The 22,570-nt window shown below is 51.8% G+C and overlaps 1 protein-coding gene across 1 annotated transcript in view; it reads left to right on the forward strand.

Annotated features, from left to right (window-relative positions):
• HDGF (heparin binding growth factor) overlaps positions 1–15,773 on the forward strand; it is a 30,033-nt gene extending 14,260 nt beyond the window's left edge. The window contains exons 2-6 of the mRNA XM_073323236.2: positions 10,394–10,470; positions 11,677–11,815; positions 14,346–14,528; positions 14,891–15,108; positions 15,492–15,773. Of these exons, the coding sequence (XP_073179337.1) occupies positions 10,394–10,470; positions 11,677–11,815; positions 14,346–14,528; positions 14,891–15,108; positions 15,492–15,498 (624 nt within the window). The 3' untranslated portion in view covers positions 15,499–15,773. The remainder of the gene's footprint in view (positions 1–10,393; positions 10,471–11,676; positions 11,816–14,345; positions 14,529–14,890; positions 15,109–15,491) is intronic.
• The last annotated feature ends 6,797 nt before the right edge of the window (positions 15,774–22,570 follow it).

The raw sequence follows: 22,570 nt of genomic DNA on the forward strand, positions 1-22,570 counted from the left end.
GCAGGGGGGTCAGAGGGGCATCAAGCAGCCTGAAATCGAAAACCCTGTTGCTTCCTGTCTGTTGCGGGCTAACAGCTTCCCCGGCTGCGGTTACAGTCACTGGGCAGGTATATTTCGTGATCCTGCAGCTTTGGCGCGTCCTCTCCCAGCAATGGGAGCAAGGAGTAGATGAGAGGCAACCTGACCATCCTTTCCCAGAACGAGAGCCAGGTAGTCGAGGTCCCACAGCACTCCAGGGGGAGCTGAGCTCCAGCCTGCCCAGAAGGGCAGGGGGCCATGTTGCAGCTGAGTTCCTGCCACACGGAGCGATGAGGCGTACGGGTCTAGAGAGGCCCTACACTGCTGGCACCGCTAGGCAGTGCTGTAATAATAAAAATGGCCAGAACAGAAGACTGGGAGCTGGAAATCAGTGAGTTCTTGTCCAAGCTTTGCAAGAGCCAAGACTGGTCCTTCTCCTGCTCTGTGCCTCAGTTTCCCTATCTGTTAAACAAGGATGATGATACCGACCTCCCCGTTTCACCAGCCCAGGAGGGTAAAGTCAAGGTGTTGATATGTGCATGGAATTAAGGGCTGTAGAGCAGCCTATGTGGTGAATGCAGCGCCTCCATGAGCCGACCCCCATCCTCTCTGTGGTTTGTATGTATTAAAGCAGCCACCACGAGGCACCAGCTGAGATCAGGACTCATTGTGCCAGGTGCTGCCCATGCACCCAGGGAGAGACAGTCCCTGCCCTGAAGAGCTCACAGGCTAAACAAAGGATGGGTGAAAGAAAGGATTATTATCCATTCATAGATGGGGAAACTGAGGCATGGAGCGATGTCATGGCCTGATTTCCAAGGAGCTCTGGAGAACAGGAGCCGAGCTCTTTTGAAAATTTACCCCTCCGTTTTGGGCACGGAGCATTTGAAAAGCCAGCCCCACGTTAGGCATAGAACCCCTGTGTCCCAGTCCGGTGTGCTGCCCACTGGACCCCACTGTCCCTCTGCCTTGAGAGTGACCGGAGACTGCGCTGGGTAGACTCCCGATCCAATTCATCGTCAGTCTGGCCATTCCCACGCCGGGAATTGTTCAGATCTGGCCCTTAGGTTTTCCTAGATGTGAGCACTCTGCCCGTTCAGAACACACTGTACTTTGGGTTCCCCCTGACTGAAGTCCCTATTGATTGATTTGTAACTCTTGTTAGCAAACAGCTGCCAAGAGTCTGGGTCTCCCCAATGCTCCCTTGGCTTTGGAGGAGCTTTGGCTTTGGCATCAGGGGCTTTTTTAAATACTGGGGTGGGAGCAGAGAGTTCTACCACCAGAGCGGAGCCAGGATCGCCTCCCCAGGTCACAAAATAGCAGCCCTGCTTCACCCTGCAAAGCACCTTGGCTAATCTTTAACGCGCTCTCTAGCACTGTTGTTCGCTCTGCGCTTGTCCAATAAAGAATCTGTTACCTTAGACGTAATCTACTGTGTATATGATATTAAAATGTGCCCGAATATTGTGATGTGCCTTTGCAGACTTCCTACCAAGGATTACTGAACCCCCTTTTCAAACCTTAACTAACTTCCCCCCCAGCAGCTCTGTGATTTAGGTAGGTCTGATGCCGCCCCGTGCCTCAGTTTCCTCATCTGTAAAATGGGCATGTGACTTGCCCAAAATCATGTTGTGAGTCAGCGGCAGAGCCCAGGAGTCTGGCTCCCAGGGGTAGGTGTTTTTGATTCCAGCACCTTTCTACCCAAGAACAAGCTCTGGTTCCTCTGAGGTCCCACCAGAGTCGTAGGAAACTGACCCCTCTCACAGACTTTCTTGTGGCCCTCCTTGGTGGCTTTCTCTGGACATTTTGTCTGAATTAGTTCTGGCTGAAACTTGGAGCTATTTCTAGAAACTATAAAAAGCTTCCAGAGAGTGACTTTTTGCTTTTATTCACACATGGGTGGCGTGTGTGTATGATTTTTATTTGCTGAAATAACAGCATCTGCTGTAAGCTTTAACTGGCTGTCTTTGGGAGGAGGATGAGGGAGAAGGGGACGACTAGAGAGGAAAGATGGTCCAGTGCTTGGGGCACTGGCCTAAGGTATGGGAAGATCCAGGTTCAATTCCCTGCAGTGCCATGGACTTGTTATGTGACCTTGGGCAAGTCATTTAGACTATCTGTGCCTCAGTTTCCCATGTGCACAAGGCGGGGTTTCCCCTATCTCACAGGGTTGTTAGGAGGACAAACCACACTAAAGACTGTTGAGTGCTTTGAGATCTACCGATGAAATGGCTATGCAAGAAACAGGCTTTGTTAATGAGACCTGAACTAGGTATAAACATCCTCCAGGGAATGATGGATCCAGACTTGGAGCCGTAACCTGAGCTGGTGTGAACTGGCGCAGCCTTACTCCCCTCTGCTGATTCATACCATTGGAAGGTCTGGGCCTTTACCTGTAGCTGAGCCCCAAGCAAGAACAGCCATTCTGTAATTTAAGTCCCAAGGCCTCATGGGAGGTGTAGTCTGGCTAGAGAGCCAGGCCCATCTTGGAAAATTGGGACAGGAACCAACCGAACTACAACTCCCAGAAGGCACTGCGGCAGTTTACCAAATGGAACTATTTCGCTGTTTGGGGTTTTTCAGCCAGAAATGAAAGCGTCCTGCCCAAAAAAAAAAAAAAAAAAAAGATCCTTTGGTCAAAACCTGAATTTCCTTTGCCCCCAGCCGGAGTTAGGAACCCTCCTAGCCAGTCGCTGGCTGCCTGGCGTTAGGACAGATCTCCCAGGGACTGACAGGCTGGGCCATCACTGCCTGTTCCTGCGGTTAGATGCCTTTGGCTGCAGCCGGTGCGGCAGGAGGCTGGGCAGGCCAACAGGCTGGAAAAGATCACGGAAAACCTCCACCCCAGTTGGCAGTAGTCCTTTAGCAAAGAGGCTAAAGCTCTGAAGGCCCATTTTGCCCACTGGATTCGGGCTGAGGCATGCGCTGGCAGAGAGTAGGACGCATGGGAAACTGACCTTGCCGGGGCGTGCCTGCTTTGGGCACAGACAGAGGTCTCTGTTCTCCATCCTAGCCCACTTGCTAGCTTCTGCATAGGGGGAGGGGCGATTCAGGGTTTTTTCCCCCCCTCCTCCTTGCCTGTGGTATTGTGTGGCCAGGCGTCTTTATCCGTAAAGGCAGGTGCAGCTTGTGTTCCTGGCTCCCCAGGGAGAGCCCCTCACACCTGGCCCGGCTCTGGTGCGGTGGGAGGGTCCACAGCCAGCCCTGACACTGTGAAGATAAAAGTCGGGGAGCTTGCGATTTTCTTTTCCTTTTTAAACAAAGAGATTCAAAAGACAAGGGGTGAATAGGCGGGAGATTCTGGCCTGGCCTTGATCCTTCCAGCCAGAGCCATCAGCAATGGCCCCTGAATATTCCCGATTAACTCCCAGTGCAGATGCTCCAATTCCAGAATCAAAGCACTTGATTCCGAATTCCACTTGATGTGCTGCCCATGCACGCAGTAATTGGGAGTAGTTAATCTCCTCTGCATTCACACCCTGCTTTATTGCGAATTAACTCTCACATGTAGCCAAGTCCTTGGGTGGGAGAAGGGAGCGGCTGTTCTGCGCCTAGAGCAAGGGACTGGGAAGAAGGCATCCTGGGTTCTAGGCCCAGCTCCAAGAAGGGAGTGAGGGGTGTCTAGTTCTTAGCGTGGGGGGAGGTTGAGAGCGAGGACTCCTGGGTTCAGTTCGCAGCACTAGCTGGGGATGGGGACTAGAGATTAGGGCAGGGAGCTGAGAGGCAGGACGCCTGGGTTCTATTGCTATCTCTTCCATCAAGCTGGGCGAAGCCTTGTGGACTCACTGCAGGTGCTGCCCTGACAGCATGGCCCTTAGGGTGGGGTCCAGGGTTAACAGCTTAGTTTCGGTCTAGGGGCTGACCCAGCCTGGCCCTCCAGCCCTGTTACCTGCTTGCCAAGAGGCTGGAGGTGCCCTCTGTGTGGGTGGGCAAGGGAGGGGCACAGAGCTGATTTGCTTTGCAAAGGGGACATTATCGTGACCCCTGCCTGCAGAATAACACGACCCGGGAAAGGGAGGAGCGCATGGGGTGCAGAAGGGCTGGAGCTTTGCTGGTTTGTTTCCCAAAGGGGGATATTCCCCCCCCCCCCGCCCCGAATCAAACAGTGGGGCAGAGCCGCTGGTGGCAATGAGATCATAAGCCACAGCTGTAGCAGCTGGAATGTTTAGCCCTGGGAAAAGCAGAGGAAGGAGGGGACGGGGACAGGGGTCAGTTGTTCCCCCTGGCCACTGGAGGCAGGACCAGGCATAAGAGGGTGAATCTGCAGCAAGGGAGACTTGGGTTTGATATTGGGGAAAAACTTTCCCCTTATGGGGGGTTGAGCTCTGGAACAGGCGTCCAGGGGAGGTCGTGGAATCCCCATCGTTGGAGGTTTTTCAGAACAGGCTGGACAATGCCCTGTCAGGGATGGTCTAGATTTACTTGGCCCTGCCTCAGCGCACGGGGCCGGCCCTGATGCTCTCTTGTGGCCCTTCCAGCCCCACGTTGCTCTGATTCTAGAATAAAACTCAAGGCAGGTGTAGGGAGCAGCTCCCCATCCAGGGGAAGGATGTGGGGGCCTGCACTGCACCGTCCATGCTCTCCCCCCTGCCCCCCGCCCCCATCCCGTTTGTCTCTTTTCCTGAGAGCTGCTTTGTTTTTTAGCTTTGATCTGTGTAATGTTGCTTCTGTTTGGTTTCCACCTGGATGCCTGACTTCACTTCCCAGCACTCTGTCAGGAATGTGGTCTAGAAATCAGAGCATGGGGAAGAGAAGCCAGGACTCTGGGGTTCTATTCCCAGATTTGGGAGGGGAGTGTTGTCTATTGATCAGAGCAGGGTGCTGGGGGAGCAGGACTCCTCTGTTCTCTTCCTATATCTGGGAGGCCTGTGAGCTGCTCTTTAATAATAGAGATGGGTCCATCCTGAAACCTCCATTTCCAAACTCCCCTTGGTGGGCATGGAGAACACCAACACCTGAATTCTGCAGCTGGGGTCTGTGCCTCCGTTCTGGCAGACACCCTCCCCCTGTTCCTTCAGTTCTCCCAGCGCTCTCCACCCAAGTTGCACGGGGCCACATGTCGGTGACTCGCCCGTTGCACTGTTGATTTGGGCACGTGCGGGTTTCCCTGTTGGTGAAACTTTCTTTTCCTGTCTGTCCCTGGCCTGCGATGATTCCCAGGAGCAGGGGGTGTGTGTGAGGTGGGGGGAGGACAGAGAGCGTGGCTGGGGGCAGGGGATCGGGTCTGGCCCGGCGGTTGTGGTTTCCTTTGTGTCGTCTCTATCAGGCCTGGCAGTGGGTGGCGGGGCATTGCAGGGAGCCAGTTATCGGACAGGCCAGAGAGCCAGGGGGAGGAGCACAGGGTGGCATACAATGGGGGGGGGGTGCTCATGCAGGTTCTGGTGTGATAGTGGGGCAATGGAGGGATGCATTGTGAGAGTGGTGGGGGGCGTGTGTGTGTACAACAGGAGGGGATCTGCTCACAGAGGGGGAGGGGAACGGTGTGTGTAAGGGGGAGGGGCTGCTGCGAGCGTGCATGGGGGAGGGGTAGTGTGAGACGTTGTGAGCGTCTGTGGGGGAGGGGATAGAGCTGGTGTGACAGTGCGGGGAGCTGGTGTGTGGTCACCTGGTGGGACTGGGGGGCCGGGTTATGTGGGAGGGGGATGGAGTTGGGGGTGTGTGTGTGTGTGTGTATATAGGGGTTGTAGGGGGGGGTTGGGGGTGTGTGTGGAGGGGGCTGGGGGGGAATGTAAATTGCGGGGGGGTGCAGGCCCAAGACCAGGGAATGTTTGGGGTATTTGCACTTACACAGATCTCAGCGCTCTTTATAAACAGCCCATTCCCCATGTCGTAGATGGGGAAACTGAGGCACAGAGAGTGGAGCGAGTGACTCGATGAAAGCCAGGCTGCAAGTCAGCAGCAGAGCTTTCGGGAGGTCTGACGCCCAGGGCCTTTTGCTCTAACTCCCTGGACCCCGCTTCCCTCCCAGGACTGGGATTAGAACCCAGGAGTCCTGATTCCCAGCTTCCCCACCCCCCTTCTCCAACCACAGCCCAAGCCCCTCGCCTTTGTAGATGGTTTTTAGCCGATCCAATTACAGCTGACCCCCTTCCCCCACTCCTGCCTACTTTCTAAACCAAGGGAGTGGAGGAGGACAGAAATTGGAGGTGATTATTGCTTTTTAGGCAAGGGGCTTTCTATTCCCTGCATGCACGGGGCCCCGGGATATGACCTCCCACCCCCTAGCTCCCCCCACCCCACCCCAGACATCCCGCAGGCAGCCTTTGATCACCAGCCGAGTGGAAAAGCTGCATTGTTATCCAAGCCTGCTATGGAGAATTTTAATGCTGTGGTTGAAGTTAGACACCCCATGCAGGGAAGGTGTGTGGCGGCTGAGGAATTTCTCTGTGTCACGGTGTCGTGTTCCCTAGACCAGCTGCTGCTGGGAAGGGCAATTTATGAAACAAGGGGGATGGGGGGGATGCTTTGGGTCTTGCATGTTGTATTCTGCCCAGCCTGGTTTTCCCTGGGTGCCAGCACTACTTCTAGAACTATTTTGAATGTTTACTGTGGAAACGACTGTCTCTCGAGACCTCCGAAATGCTCGGATCTGGTGCTGCCATGAGACAGTGATTTGGAAAAGGGGCCTTGACTCCTAGCTTGAGCCTTGGTGTAAAGAAGATAACTGCGATGTTTTCTTGGAATCAAAGCTATTCAGTCTGTTCCCTCCCCCTTGCTTATTTTCCTACCCACCCGCCAAGCCCCCTATGTCAGTGCAAACCCCGTTGGGCAGGATTTTTGCAAAGATCTAAAATGTCACATGAGAATAGTTTTAAAACGGTTTGACCCTGTCACCGCGTGGGGACCAGTTCTGAAGAATCATGGAAAATGGAGGAATAACCGGGTGTATTGCAGTACCAGCTAGGGCCATGGTCAGGGCTCCCTGGTACCACACACTGTGCAAACACAGACCCAAAAGATGCTCCCTGCCTACAGCAGCTGGACCTGGGTAGAGGGCTGGGTGAAGAATTCCAAAGCTTGTTGCGAGGTGTGGGTTGCTGCAGACCCCATGCTCTGTCTGGCTCCTCCGTGCTAATGGACTCCACCCCAGCGAGCCAACTCCACTGTTTTTAGAGTTACACCAAGTCCGTGGGCCCTCTGCCACTCTAGGTCCATGGATCCTTGGTCTACCTCCACCCCCCAGCCTCCCAACCCACAGATCTATGTATGGTTTCAGAGTAGCAGCCGTGTTAGTCTGTATCCGCAAAAAGAACAGGAGGACTTGTGGCACCTTAGAGACTAACCCATTTATTTGAGCATGAGCTTTCGTGGGCTACAGCTCACTTCATCGGATGCATGCAGTGGAAAATACAGTAGGACGATGTTCTCTAAGGTGCCACAAGTACTCCTGTTCTTGTTTTGGAGATCTATGTATGTTTCACAGCAGTGGCTCTCAACCTTTCCAGACGACTGTCCCCCTTTCAGGAGTCTGATTTGTCTTACGTACCCCCAGGTTTCACCTCACTTAAAAACGACTTGCTTACAAAATCAGACCTAAAAATACAGCAGGGTCACAGCTCATTGTTACTGAGAAGTAGCTGATTTCCTTATTTTTACCATGTAATAATAAAATAAATCAACTGGAATATAAATAGTATGCTTACATTTCAGCGCATTGCACACAGAGCAGTCTAAAGAAGTCATTGTCTGTATGAAATTTTAGTTGGTACTGACTTCGCTAGGGCTTTTCATGTAGCCCCTTGTAAAACTAGGCAAAGATCTAGAGGAGTTGATGTACCCCCTGGAAGATCTCTGCGTATCCCCAGGGGTACGTGTACCCGTGGTTGAGAACCATGGTTTCAGATCATGCCCCCCCATGAGAATAAAAAGACAGAAAATACGAGCAGGCCCAACTCAATTGAGCAGGCCCAACTCAATTGTACGGGAGGAAAAAGCAACTCTGATTGTTGGAAATTTCCCCTTCCCCGTCCCAGCCCTGCCCTGATTGGATCTGAACTGTGGGTGGGTGTGTTTTTTTTCTGCTTTGTTACAACCGTCCCCAGATTCTCTGAAACCGACATTCCTTTTAGCACACGGCCCTAGCGCGGGCCCGCAAATTTGCTGAGCTAAATATGTCTGAGCCAGTCTAGACAAGAGCTTACGGTTGGCTAGGAAAACAGCCAATCCTAAATCATCTCTCGGTCTTCGGGGCCGTGCCCTGTGGTGTCACCGGTTGCAAAGGCTGGGTTTGGAGCAGGGTGGGGGAGAGCAGGAAAAGGAAGGTTTTAGCAAGAGGGAGGCTATTTCTGTGGCGGGAATAATTTAGTAGCAAGGAGTTAACTGGCTGCCTGAGAGCTTGTGATGTCCAGCAGAAGTTGGAGTAAAATATTCATGACCGCTAGGGAGGATATTTGCACACCCGGCCTATGCCTGCTGGGTTCTCTGCCTGTATTTCATTGCTACTCCCTGCCTGCTGGAGACGTTCACGCCAAGCCAGATCCTTGGGGGTTTGGTTGCGTTTCGGCCCCCAGCTTTGCACTTGAATGGCCGTGCGAGGATGGAAGAGGATCATGCCCCTATTTGCAAGGGTCAATATATTAATATCTGCAGGGTGACTGTTCTGTGAAGCTGGGGGCCACTGCCCGCCCAGGGATCAGAGCTATGCTTCAAAGTTATAGCTGCCGGCCAGATTTACCCCATCCACTGTGCCCAGGGACATAGAATGGTTGGAAATGCTGTGGGGCAGGGACTGTCCTTTTATTCTGTGTTTGTACAGCGCCTGGTGCCATGGGCCACAGAGCAAGTTAATAAATAATGTTGGTATAAAACCAGCGTGCAGGTCCCGTCCACGCTATGGGTGCAACAACGTACCCTCGCACTGCTCTGGCTGAGGACGACTCGCATGGGGAAGTTGTGCTGACGGGGCCGCTTTGGGTCCCAGCCCCGCCACAAGTCACCTGTCTGGGTGCAGCTGTACTGGTCCCAACCATGACACCTGACTTGTGCATTCTGGGAAAATGGTTAATAATTCCAGTAATGTTTCGCCGGTGCTCAGTCGGGATCGGTGCCTGCACAAAACAAGAGCCAGTCCCTGCCGTGTGTGTGGGGGGGGGGGGCAGGGGGAGCCCTGGGTAGCTATCCCATGATGCCGCAGCAAGGACAGGCCACCTGAGCAACACGCATGCAAAGAAGCACCAGCAGTGGGTGGGGCAGTGCATTCTGGGATGGCTCGTGTATATAGCCCAGGCCTCAGGATGTAAAATCCCCCCTTCATGCTGGGCAGAGGAAGCCTGGTTAAGAGCCCCCTGGGAGAAAGGGTGGGTGTGTGGGGAAGGCACTGGGCTGGAGAGCTGGCTTTAATCCCTGGTTCTACCCTGTGCCTCAGTTTCCATTCTGTAAAGTGGAGGTAATAAATCCTTCCTTTATCTAGACTGGAGCTCTGTGCCGCATGAACCATGTCTGGCCCTGATCTCCGCCTATGCCCTGATCTGTGTGCGACCCGAGACCAGACTGGTGAGGCTAGCTCCTTTCTGCTAACCTGGCCCTCGGCTCAGGGCACGCAAAATAATATTCCCTGCCAGTATTACGTTAAGATTCTCATCCCCTCCAGCACCTCCCCTGCCAATTGGTCAATAATTTAATTTGCAAATAAATGTTTTCATTCCTCATCTAGCCCTGCAACTAGTTGGATACTATGTCTTAAACACCTTATTTGCTTTTTCCCTGTGTGTTTGTGTGTGTCTGTCAGTAAATGATTCATTTCCGAGAAACATTTCCAAGCCCACGCCATGAGACGTCGCTTAGCGCATCCACGAGGCTGCACATGCCTGTCTGTCCTGGGCCACTCTTTGCACAATCTCTATATCCCGGCTCTGTCTGTTGGGTGACCTTGGGCAAGTCACTTCCCCGCTCTGAGCCTCGGTTTCCCCATCTTTAAAATGGGGTTAACGACACTGACCTTCCTTTGTGAAGCACTTTGAGATCTGCCAATGAAAGGTGCTCTGGAAGAGCAAGGCGCTGTACAAACATGGGAGATTTGGCTTGTTAAAGCTCATACATTGATCTTTGCTGAAGGATGGAGGGATGCTTTCAATTGGCCTCTAACACATGTCCCAGATATTTCCATCTTCTTTCCTGGAGAACTTTGGAGATCAGGGGTTGCTGAGCTCCCTGGCCTTTGTTCTCAATTCATCTCTGAGCATTGTTGTGCCCGGCTGAGGCTCGAATGCGCCGTGTAAAGATTGGGGTGAACTGGCACCTAAACAAACCAGGCTTGAGTTTTGTGTGTAACTCTTGGGTGAGAACAGTTGCGGGGGGCGAGCTGGGTCTGTTTAGCATGGCTTTGGGTTGCGGCACAGGGGCTGTTCTCACCCCATGATTTGTGTCCCCTGAACAGATCGACGAGATGCCGGAATCCGCCGTCAAATCCTCCTCCAATAAATACCAAGTCTTCTTCTTCGGGACCCATGAAACGTGAGTGAGATTTTAAAATGGGGGCGGGTGGGGGAACACACGTGCGTTTAAGGGCAGGGGAATGTGTGCATGTTGGGGGAGCGAGATGCGGGTGTCCGTCAGAATCAAGTGAGCAGTGTTCAGGCAAATGCATGAGTTGGCCAAGGGTAGGGTCTTGGGTTCAAATCTCAGCAGAGCTATCAAAGGGCACCCGGTCTCTTTCCAGCAAGACCCTGCCGTGCGCTTGTGACATGAGATGTGTCCGTCACCGGGACAGTCTTCCTCCTGGTCAGTCCCCCTCAGGGCAGAGGGGAGATAGTGATGAGGAAGGGGCATGGGAGCAAGACAAGAGGGGAGGCCTAGCATGAAATGACAGCAGAGAGAAAATGGTTTCTGTTGGCGCCTTCCCCTTACCTGTGGTGTAACCAAAGCTGTCCCCTGTCGGGGGGAGCTTCCCTCCTCTGACAGACTGGCACTAAAAATAAGATGAACGAAATAGACCAAGATATTCTCATTGTAAGCTCCTTGGGGCAAGGACCATGTGTTCGTACAGCACCTAGCACCATGGGCTCTTGGTCTGTGGCTAGGGCTCCTAGGAGCTACTGCAATGCAAATAATAATAATAATAGAAATATTAATATCCCCTGACCAGCGTTTGCCTATCTGCCTCCAACCAAGGAGCAGCCTTTTCCAGCTCCGTCCCTGGGTGGGGTCACATCAACGTATTTAATGCCACTGTGGGGGGACGGTTTGATCATTGTGGTGCTAGGAATTTATCCAGATTTGCTGTATTTGGGCGGGTGGGGGCAGGGGAAGCTGTAGAAACATCCACGATCTGGATCATGGAGACGTTTCAAGAGACACCCCACTCCCCCCATGCAGAGTTCTGTTGCAACTACGGAGGGCTGCTGTTTTTCCTAAGCCCCAACATTGAATTCACCGACAAAAAAACTTCGATAAGGCAGGTCCAGGAAATCAGAGCTGGGATTTACGAACGTCCTAAGGCACCAGCTGGCTTTCTGCAGGAGTTGGGTGTTTCTCTCCCTCAGATGCCTTTGAAATCCCCAAGTTACTTCCATGCCTCGTGCCTCAGTTTCACCATCGGACCCTGCCTCCCAGACAGGTCGCGGCTGGCACGCTTGCTTAGCGATCCTCAGCTAGGGAGTGCAGTGGAGGCGTATTGCTCATGGTCTGTTATTACTGCTTCTTCCCTTTTCCACCATGCAGGGCGTTCCTGGGTCCCAAAGACCTCTTCCCCTACGAAGAGTGCAAGGAGAAGTTCGGGAAGCCCAACAAACGGAAAGGGTTCAGTGAAGGCTTGTGGGAGATCGAGAACAACCCGACCGTCAAAGCCTCTGGGTATCAGGTGTGTCTGCCGATTAAACCTCTCTGCTGGCCCCCGGCTGATTCACGTAGGGCAGAGCTCGTCCTCAGGCAGAGGCCTGCGCATCCCTTGCCCAGAGGGTAATTCCACCCGTAGCGACTCCACTCTGGTCTCCTTTGTTATACACGAAAGCTGTGGCCAAATCCAAACCGGCATTGTGGCTTTCAGCAGGGATCGAACCCAGGACCTTTGCCAGCAAAAACCCAAGCATCTTGCACTGGAGCGAAGTAGAGATTTGTCCCCGTGTGCGCCAGTCGCAGGTTGTTGTAGTTGCTGGGGCCAGGCACTGGAGGGACAGGTCCTACGTACTAAGTCGGGGTTTTGGGGAAGGTGAGCAGGGGCAGTTTGAAGGGGTTAAGAGACGCCAACCCAGTGATCTTTTCAGGCATGAGATCAAGATACCGCTCTCCTAAAGAAGGTAATCGTCAAGGGAGAGAGGGAATTTAGTCCTGTGGGTAAGTATGGGGCTGGAAGTCAGGACTCCTGGATTCTGTCCCTGGCTCTGGGAGGAGAGTGGGGTTGAAAGTTTAGAGCAGGAGGTGCTGGGAATCAGGACTCCTGGAATCTATTCCCAGCTGTGCCCCAGTTTGCTGGGTGATCTTAATGAGTTACTGCCCCTCTTTGTGCCTCAGTTTCTCTGTCTGTAAAATGGGGATAGGACAGGAAAGCTAATCTCAATCCCTCCTGCCCTGATCCAAAGTTGGTTGAAGTTAACGAGAGCCTTATTCCTTCAGCCCCTTATAGATGGGGTAGGGGGGCGGGGTGGGGGTAAATGAAGATAGCGGGGAAATTATTTCTCTCCCCTCCCCTAACCCCGATGAAAAATTTTAGACTAAAACTGTTGAAAAGCCAAAATCCCCCAAACTGAAAATGTTCTGGTTTAAAATCGAAAAATGTTGGCTTTCCGTTTTTCAGTGACAAGCCATATTATGATGATTATTGTGTTGACAAAAGTGGAAGTTTTTCACAAGATTTTTGGTTTTGTCGAAAAGCCACCTTGGAGTGGGGGGTGGAATCTCTATAGGAAAACTTTGATCTGCTCCAAGTTCCAGGACTGATCTGTTTTAATTGTCCGTTAATGAGGATCATTATGACAGTACTGGAGACCCCAACCCCAGAAGCTGGGAGTGGACGACAGGGGATGGATCACGTGTTGATTCCCTGTTCTGTTCATTCCCTCTGGGGCACCTGGCACGGGCCACTGTCGGAAGACAGGACACTGGGCTAGACGGACCCTTGGTCTGACCCAGTAGTGCCGTTCTTATGTTCTTAACCGATATCAGGTGGGAGGAGCAGTATGTCCAACACAGTCTGAATACACCACACGAGCAAAGTGTGGGAAAGAAAACTGAGGCCAGGGGGGATTTGCTTGAGATCCCCCAGTGGTAGATCTGGGAATATAACCAAGATCCCTTGAGCCCTAGTCCAATGCTTGAGCCATGGGTTCATGCTGCCTGCCCTCTTTACCCTGCCAAGAGTAAAAGCTTCTTAAGGTGCAAAGGGGGGAGGTGCAGGTTTCAAGCCGGGTGTGTCTTTCATAACTTGAATCAGTGAGTGAACCCACTGCACTGACGTTTCGGGGGTGGGTTTTCTCCGCAGGCTGCAGAACATGCTGGGATCAAAGCAGCTCTGCTTTGCAATCTCATCTAAAATATTTCTCTGGGTAGCCTGCAGCAGCTCTGCTGCGATGCTCTCAGGTCTTATTAGCTAAGCGAGGGCTGGGCTGTGGATGGGAGACCTCCAAGAAATGTCTAGGTACTCGGCAAGTGGGGTTGGGGCATTCAGAGGGGAGCACTTCTCTGGGAGGCAGTAACCCAGAGGGTGCTTTGCTTTGCTTTGCTTCTGGGAGGTGCCATATTCTGGAAGATGGCTAAAAGCAAGGACTTATGGTCATTCAAGACCCATCTTTTCATAGGCGTTGGAGGTGCTTGCCCGAGACCTGGTCAAAAATCTGCAAACTCAGTCCTGCCTCCCTAAATGCCCCCTGCCATTTAAACTTTTCTGCTTCCTCTCCCACGAGCCGTTGTCACACTCCACCCCAGAAGTGGCTTCAGCTCTCTGTGTGTCATTTGGCCACGGCTGCACAGTGCTTGGAGTCCACCTGCAGCAAGGTGCTATAGAAACATAGTTGTGGAGAGGAGGTGGTCACTGGGTAGGAGACCCCCTCCTATTCCTATTTCCCTGCAAGGGGGAAACTGAGGCACAGAGAGGGAGATGCTGGGCCACGACTGGTGGCTGACCGGTCTGTGCATCTCCAAGGGTACGTGTTAAGATGCTTGCCAGGAATAGAAATGGTTAATTTTTGAGTCGTGGGGGAAGAAATAGGCTGTGTAGAACCATCCCTGACCTTGAATAGCAGCTGGCACTGGGGAGCAGCTGTCAGGAGTGAGGGGCAGAGACAGGGCACCGGTCTTCCTACCACCTTGCAATAACTGTGTCCCCCCTTCCATCTTCCTCCGTCGGTCGGTTTATCCTCCCTCCCTTCCCCTGCCATCCCTGTATCCTCCTGCAGCCGACCCAGAAGAAGAGCTGCCCAGAGGGTGCTGAGCCCGAGCAGGAGCTGGAGGGCGACGGTGAGAAGAAAGGCAACGCGGAGGGCAGCAGTGACGAAGAGGGCAAGCTGGTGATCGACGAGCAAACCAAGGAGAAGAACGAGAAGGCTGGGATCAAGAGGAAAGCGGAAGATGCCTTGGAGGTAGCGGGGGGAGGCCCCCAGCGAGCTGCCCAGGGACGGAGTGGGCTGTAGATCGGAGACAGACCAGGGCATGGTGACAGTGCTGTCTGGAACTCAGAGCCCAGGGATAAAGATCGGGGCCCGTCCCTGAGACTGGGGAACAGGGTTGGTCCCTGAGATGGAGGTTGGAGGATTGGGGCTGGGCTCTGAGAAAAGATCAGAGGACCCCCCCCCAAGCCCACCACCACTGTGTGGGGGTATCTGTGCCTGCAGGCAGGGGCCTAGCCCAGAGGAGCATTAGCCAGCTCCGGACCTCTCTCAACACCCGGGCAGGGAGGGGGTGGCCCCGTCGTCGGTCCCAGTTGACCCCTTCCCATTGGCAGGACTCCCCTAAACGCGCCAAAGAGGCGGAGGGCCAGGAAGCGGAGAAGAAAGTAGAGAACGAAGACGCCCCCAAGGAGGGAGAGAAACAGAAGCCCAGCCCCCCCGAAGGGGAGAAGGAGAAGAACAGTGACCCCGCTGGAGTCCCGGACGCGAGAGAGGCCAAGCCAGAGGGGAAGGAGAAAGCTGCCATGGAGGAAATCAGAGATCACAAGGAGAGGTAGGGACTGGAGGAGGGTGGGGTCTGGCATGTCACCCCTACAGAAGCGGGAGGCTAGGTTCCCATCACGGCATCAGGCCCTAAGGGTCTGGTGCAGGTCACGTGGAAATTAGCAGGACTTTGCCTGTCCGTTTCAGGGGGAAGGGGACGTAAGAAACGGGGGAGGATGGGAAGCGTCACAACGCTTCAGCCCTTCTGCTGGGGTTAAACGGGCCAGGCTTGGTTAATCCTTGGATGGGAGAGCTCCAGGCGGGATCTGATTGCAGGTGCACGGCCCCTCTCCCGCCCCATTATCCTCCGCCACGTGGCCCCGATCCTGATTGCTGTCACCGTAACGTTCATCGCCCCTAATGTTCTTCCCTGTTCCTTCTCCACTCCCGCAGTCTGTAGCTGGCCGGCCTTCCCAAGCTGAGCTGATCGTCTGGGCTGTTCCTTTCCCGCTGGGTTCCCTGGGTGCTAAACAGTTTCGTTCCTCATCGGCTCATCGTGTCTGCAATTCGGGAAAAAAAGAAATAAAAAGAAACCAGTAACACGAACCATCCCGTCTCTCCCCCCTCCCTCCCTCCCCTTCGCCCACCCGTAGCAGGGCGCATGCTTGTAATAGTGATTTCTAGGGGGCGCTGATCAGTTGATTTGAAATAAAAGCGATTCATGCCTTTTTAAAATGTTTCCTATCACTTCCTACAACTTGCTTTCTCTTCAGTGGTGCTTGCACGAGGGTTTAAAGTCAGGTGATCTCCGGGGAGGAGGGGCAGAGTTGGAGTCTGTCTCCTTCAAGAATTGCTGGATAGTTCCGTTTTGTTTTTGAGGGGTTTCTTTGATGAAATTTAGATGAACTGGGCCTTATTCTCATTTACACGAAGGCCCCTTGATGCTGCATGTGCCACGTTAAAAGGGCCTTAAAGTGCGCACAAAGGACCTTTTGCGTGGCCAGAGCAATGTCAGAGGGCCTTCGTGTAAATGTGAATCGTGGCCCATTGGTCTGTTTCCAGTTCTGAGTCCCAGAAGAGCAATAGCAGAGGGAGATGCACCAATCAGATTTGGGAATCTTGCTCTTGTGAGGATGCACCACAGAGATCCCTGACCTAACTGTGCATTCCCTGCTCCATAAATGGGATTCACCATTGGTTTATGCGTCCTGCGTTGTTAATGGGCACGAGTCCCTTTAAACAGGACTAGGGGCGTGATGTCCCGCTTTGCCCCAGCTGCTGTTTTCCATAGCCGCTGTCCATCAGACAGGCTTAGATAGGTCGTGTTCCTTGCAAGGTCTCCCCCCAAACTCGGTGGCAAGCGATGCTCTGCAGTTGGTGCCCACTTTCTCAAAACATCATAAGACGCCAGCCTTGCTGCCGTCCTAGGCTGACTACAGGAAGTGCACCTCCGTCTTACCAGGTCATCTTTCAGCGGGTTGATTGGCTGAGCTGGCGCAGGATGGGATTGGATGGCTCGGGGATAGAGTTGGCTGAATTTTAATTTTTTTTTTTTAACCTCCATGGAAAATGTAGATTTTTTTGGCAGGAATTTCAATACAAAAAACATTTGGCCAAAAACTAAAAAAAGTCAACTGGGAAATGCTGTTGCAGTGGCTCATGGGAGTTGTAGTTCAGGTCAGATTCCCTGGACAGAGTACATCTCCCATGATGCACCAGAGTTTCCCTTCTTGGAGAGAAGAACCAGTTCATCCTGGGAGCCCCTGGCCATGGTGCATCTTGGGAGATTCCCATGATGCACTGTGGCAGCATTTCCAAATCAACATATATCAGTTTTTGCGCATTTGGTTTTTCAGCCAAAAAAAACCAAACATTCAAAATTTCTGCGGCAAAACAAAATTTTTTTAAAATATTTCATTTAGTCGCAAACCCAATTTTCCGACAAAACCCAGTTTTGATGGAAAAAACTTTCAGACTCAGACAGGAGATTACTGGTAGGCTGTGAAGTTCTTTGTCTCTGGGGCCCCATTTTGAATGCAGTGCAATGGACGACGGTTGCGCCGTTTTGTGGCCTTCATGTGATGATTGACTGCTCTTGGACCAGTGGGCAGATGTGTCTGAAAACCGTCACCATTTGCCCCTAAATTGCTGAGACTGCCAGAGAAGCCAATGCCCGAGTGAGCCACTCTTCCCTCTGGGGAAGCGTTGTGGAGTGATGTGTGCGGCCCAAGCTTATGAATCAAGAGGCCAAGGGCTGTCCCTCCAGTCACAAGGCTGTCCCTTTCACCCAGCACTAAATTCATTTTCAGAATTTCAAAGGCAGTGGTGAGGATTGCCCTATATGCCTACAAGTTTTATCCGCTGTTTCCATCCTGTCTGTGATCCCAAGAATCCGGACAGTCTGTGTCCCTGGTGCCATTCTGGAGATTTCAGCGGAAGCTACAAGCAGATCTGAACTCTTTTGACAACAGCTCACAAACTCTTGCCCCCAAATTGTTCAGCTGATCAGAAATCCCTTGATTTGCTGCACACTCTGCCCTCTCTTCCTATTGGGGGAGGTAATGAGTGAACTCACAGAAATCCATGAAGTGTGCACTCTGCTATAGGAACATCTCTTACTTTATTTCAATAGGTTTTTTTTTAATTATTGTTTTTAACTGAATCGCTAAAGTGTTTTAACGCCTCTAGCCTCCACGTGATGGTTTGGAATTAGCGGAGATCTGTGATTGCTGCTAGTCCTGGTTTGGTCTGATCGGTGATATTGTGGCCAGTTGGGCTAGACAGATTTCTGCATGTTGCTGTGTTTTATCTGGAAAAAGAAAAGGAATATTTGTGGCACCTTAGAGACTAACCAATTTATTTGAGCATTAGTTAGTCTCTAAGGTGCCACAAGTACTCCTTTTCTTTTTGCGAATACAGATTAACATGGCTGTTATTCTGAAACCTGTTTTATCTGGGTGTTTTCTTACACTGCTGACGGGCACAAGATTGCCAGAATTTATCAACCAGGAGGGGAAAAAAATTAGGAAAATGCTGACTAATTGCATGCAATTTTACCTGTATTTCAAGCAGCTATTTAGAGCTGATTGAAAATTTCAGTGGAGGAAAAAAATTGAAGATTTTACCAACCCCCCCCCCCCCCCCAAACCCACCCAATGGACATCAGGGTGCAGTTAGCGACCTTCCTAGAACTCGGACGCCTGGGTTTGCCAGTCTGGTTCAATCTTTTAAGGGAAGCAAAGGATACACCCAAAGAGTTGCTCAATGAGATGAGGGCTTTGATACAGCTGGCTGCCACCCACGTGATATTTCTGAAACTTTCGTGACCAGAGCTGGTCAGAATTCCTGCAGGAGTTTAAAATTGCGACACAATTCTTGTTGGAATGATGAAATTTTGACACAATTCTTGCCTGACTTGTGAAACTTTTGCTGCCATTTTGACAAAGATTTAAATGTTGACCAAATGTATTTTAAAAAACGGGGAAAATTTCTATAGTTGAAAAAATTCAAAAACATTACTTTTTTTTTTGAGGCAATAGGGGGAAAAATGTCCCCTCCTTACTGGCCCTCCCACCCGTCACCAGCTATATTCTTGACCATCACGTGGAAGGACAAAGTAGCAAAACCTTGGAGGATATAAAGCGCTGATTTGCTGGCACGTTGCTGCTGACTGTTGCCCAGAGGCGGAACAAAGCTCTGGGTTGAAAGTAGTTTTCATTCCGAATCTAGGCGTGGCTAGGCAGCCACAGGGCCTGGGGTTCCATGTAGATCCTGCATGGTCACAGATCAGGAGGTCTCCCAGCAGGGTGGTTTTGGGTTATTTGAGCTCTGGATTTCAGCCTTGATTTCAGCCGCAGGTTTTTCCGTTTGACATGAATGGCAACAGGGGCGGACTGTGCATTGCCTCTAGCCCAGTTTTTTTGCCTGTCTAATGGGCCTGGTTGTCCAGCGCCCTGTGCAGCCGTTTACACGGGTGCAAAATGATACTGATGCCACCCACTTGCTTTGCTCTGGTGTCAAGGATTGTCCAGCGGGCAGGCCGGTGGAGAGCTGAGTACCAGGCGTTCGCAGATCTCAGTGCCAGGAACTAGCAGGGCAGCTGCTGTTCCACAGAGACAGCTGGAAGATTGTCCCTCTGATTTTGCAGGACTTTTTTGGGAGGTGCATTTGAGCATTCTGCTGGGCAACGGCAGGAGGTGGGCTATTGTTGGGCAGAGTCTTTCTAGGAGACATCTGTGTGAGGAGGAGTCTCCCTTAAAGGAGACCCCCTTTCTCCAAAAGCCCCACATTCCAGCAGCTCCTGTTGGCCAAGGGGAACCCATCAATGCTGCCATTTTGGGGGTGCTCCCTTTGCTAGAAGCTGTGTGTGCTGCTCCTCCAGGGCTCCCAGACCCACCATCCCAGGAAGCGAAGACAGGAATGGGGGTGTCCACCCACAAGGAACTGGGGGTGTGCTGCCTCTGTGGCGCTTCCAGCCCTCACCAGACAGGGGGCGCACCTCAAAGCATGACAGTCTTAGTGCCCTCAGGGTCTCTGCCGGACTCCTAAGTGGGGTAGCCAGAGACCAAGTCTAGGGCTGAAATCTCAGAGGAAGACACTGGCTTGATTCTTGATTGCTCTGTTCCTGTGTTCGGAGCAGGGGTTGTGTTTGGGATGGTGGGGGAGAGTTGCTTTAGAGCTTCTTTATGGTCTCTAGCCCCGATTACCCTTCACCCAGCACCTTGTGTGCTTACATACACCAGTGGCTGTGAATCAATACCAAAGCATACCGCAGAAGGCACAGGGCAATGGTAAATCAGGCCTCCTGTGATCCATGGGCGTGCAGAAACCCTGCCCAGCCTGCAGTTGTAAATTAGAGCAGCCTTGGGGGTGCTCTAACTTATGCTCTGCTCCCCATGTCCCTTAAAGGGCCCTGGGAAGCAGAGACTAGCCAGTGCACGGTATGCTTTGGTCACATACCTGATCTGCCGCCTTACACCAACTCCCCGCCCTGGTGTGGGATTCTCAGAGAGCCAGTTCCACCTATATTAAGGCTCCAAACGGCCAACCTGAGCATGACTGAGAATCAGAGCGCTAACTCAGGGGCCGCCAGTTTGAGCCCAGGGAACGTGCCTATAAAATAACGGGAACTAGAACTCACTTGTGGTCCAAGTGGCGACCTGAGTCCAGGTCTCCAGGGGGATGTAAGACGCATTCATTCAGCACCCGTTGTGGAGATACGCATGGAAGGTTGGTTCTTTTCTTTTTTTTTTTTTCCCCAGCGTGGCTTGTGGTCACGGATCCGAAAGGAAATTCAAAAAGGATTCTGGGGAATATTTATCAAAATATTTTTTAAAAAGGAAAAAATAAAATAGGATGGCATTTTTACCAAAAAAATATATATATATATTAAAAAAAAGTTCTTAAATATGAAACCATGATGAATAGCTGGAAAAGTAATTGGTTTAGCGAATGATTTTTTTTTTTTTTTTGGTAGTCTGGCTTATTTTTAAACTCGTGTTTCTACCTGTCCCTGAGCCCAGGTGTCTCCTCTTTTTCTCTGTCTCGCTCTCCCGTCTTTCTCTCTGTGCTGTAATCGTATTCCGATTTGTAACATACGGAGGAAAATAAAAGACAAACAACCCTGCCTTGGTTCTTTCTGAGGCTGTGATGAACACTATTGTTGAATTTAGCTTTGGAATAGTACAGAGAATAAAAAAAACACAGAAAAATGTAGACTATTTCAATTCTCTAGGACAATAAAAATGTTGATTATTATGAGTGGCTGTTTATTGTTGGTTGTTTTGAGGCTCCGTGGCTTTGACTTTCAGTGGGCCATAGTACGAACTTCTCTGCCTACGGCTTCCCTATGGTGTCTACCTACTCTCTGATCCAAGTGATTTAGCTGGCTTCCATTAATTAGCACCTCGCAATCTTTAATGTATTGATCCTCACAACCCCTGGTGAAGCAGGGCAGTGCTGGTATTCCCCCTTGTGCAGATGGGGATCTGAAGGCCAAAGAGGCTCAGAACCAGATTTTTAAAGAAATGTAGGCAGCTACCTGAGAACAGACTTTTTGTCTTATTTTCTATCCCTTTTCCCTAATCGTTCCTACCATTCTGTCGGCTATTTTGCCGGCCGCTGTGCCTTGAGTGGATGTTTTCAGAGAACTGTCCACGGTGACTCCAAGAGCTCTGTCTTGAGCAGTAGCCGCTAATTTAGACCCCTTCATTTTGTGTGCACAGTTAGAAGGATACATTGCAATGTGCATTACTTCGCAGCCTGGAATTACATCTGCCAGTATGTCACCCGGTTTCATGAGATCTCTTTGTAGCTCTTTGCAGTCTGCTTTGGACTTAACTACCCTGAGTCATTTGGTATAGTCTGCAAGCTTTGCCACCTCTCTGTTTACCCCCTTTTCAAATTCATTTATGAATATGTTGAACAGCACTGGTCCCAGTACAGACCCTTGGGCGGGCCCCCCCCTCTTTTTAACTCTCTCCATTGTGAAAACTGACCATTTATTCCTGCCTTTTGTTTCCTATCTTTTAACCAGTCACTGAGCCAGGAGAGGACCTTCCCTCTTCTCCCATGACAGCTTCCTTTGCTGAAGAGCCTTTGGTGAGGGATCTTGTCAAAGGCTTTCTGAAAGTCCAAGTCCACTCTATCCACGGGATCCCCCTGGTCCACATGCTTATTAACACCCTCAAAGAATTCTAATAGGTTGGTGGGTCTTAGTTACCTTTTTAGCAAATCTGGGCTTAAGTAACTTCAAGGACACACACGCTGTGTGTGTCTGATCTGAGTCTTCCAAATCCCAGATTAGCACCCTGCCGCATGGGCTACGCCTGCCTGTGACAGCGACCTACCTACTCCCCTCGATTCACTCTGTCCTCTTGGGCAAATTGCTTTCCCCACTCTGTGCCTTGGTTTTCCCATCTGTAAAGGGGGAGGGTGACTTTTAGCCCTCTTTTGTGAGCCACTTTGAGAGCGAGGTGAAAAGCCGGCTGCAGGGGCGGGGGTTACGGCTAAGGCACTTGCCTGGCACGCAGGAGAGCGGCTTTCAACGCCTGGTACCGCTGTGGGCAAGTCATTTAATCTCTCTCTAAATCTCGCTGCCCGTGTCGGGGCACAATGGGGCCACAATCTCAGTCAGGGCCTCTGGCTGCCACCACAGTGCAAGTAATGCATCATAAGACCAGGACGATCACCCCCACTTTCCTGCCCCTGTTACCTGGGGCACGGTGCCTACAAACTGGATGGGCTTAGATTCTACGCTGCAGGGGGACGTGGGCCTGGGCCACCTTCTCTGTGAAACGCCCCAAGCACAGCGATGCTGCTAAGAAATATCCAGGCTTGCGCCTGCAGGTCCCCCTCCCTGCCCCAGAGTTTGAGCTACAGCAGACAGGGGGAGCTGGAGGCCTTGGAAGTGCCACCTCTCTGCTTAAGAGAACGTGCCCTGAGGTACAAGCACATCCGCCTGCAGAGGAGAGGTCTCAGCCCACGGGGCCGTGCAAAGCCCAGGGGCACCATAGAAAATGGAGACGAGCTGG

This window comes from Lepidochelys kempii, chromosome 24 (genome assembly GCF_965140285.1).
Source record: "Lepidochelys kempii isolate rLepKem1 chromosome 24, rLepKem1.hap1, whole genome shotgun sequence".
Classification (NCBI taxonomy): domain Eukaryota; kingdom Metazoa; phylum Chordata; order Testudines; family Cheloniidae; genus Lepidochelys; species Lepidochelys kempii.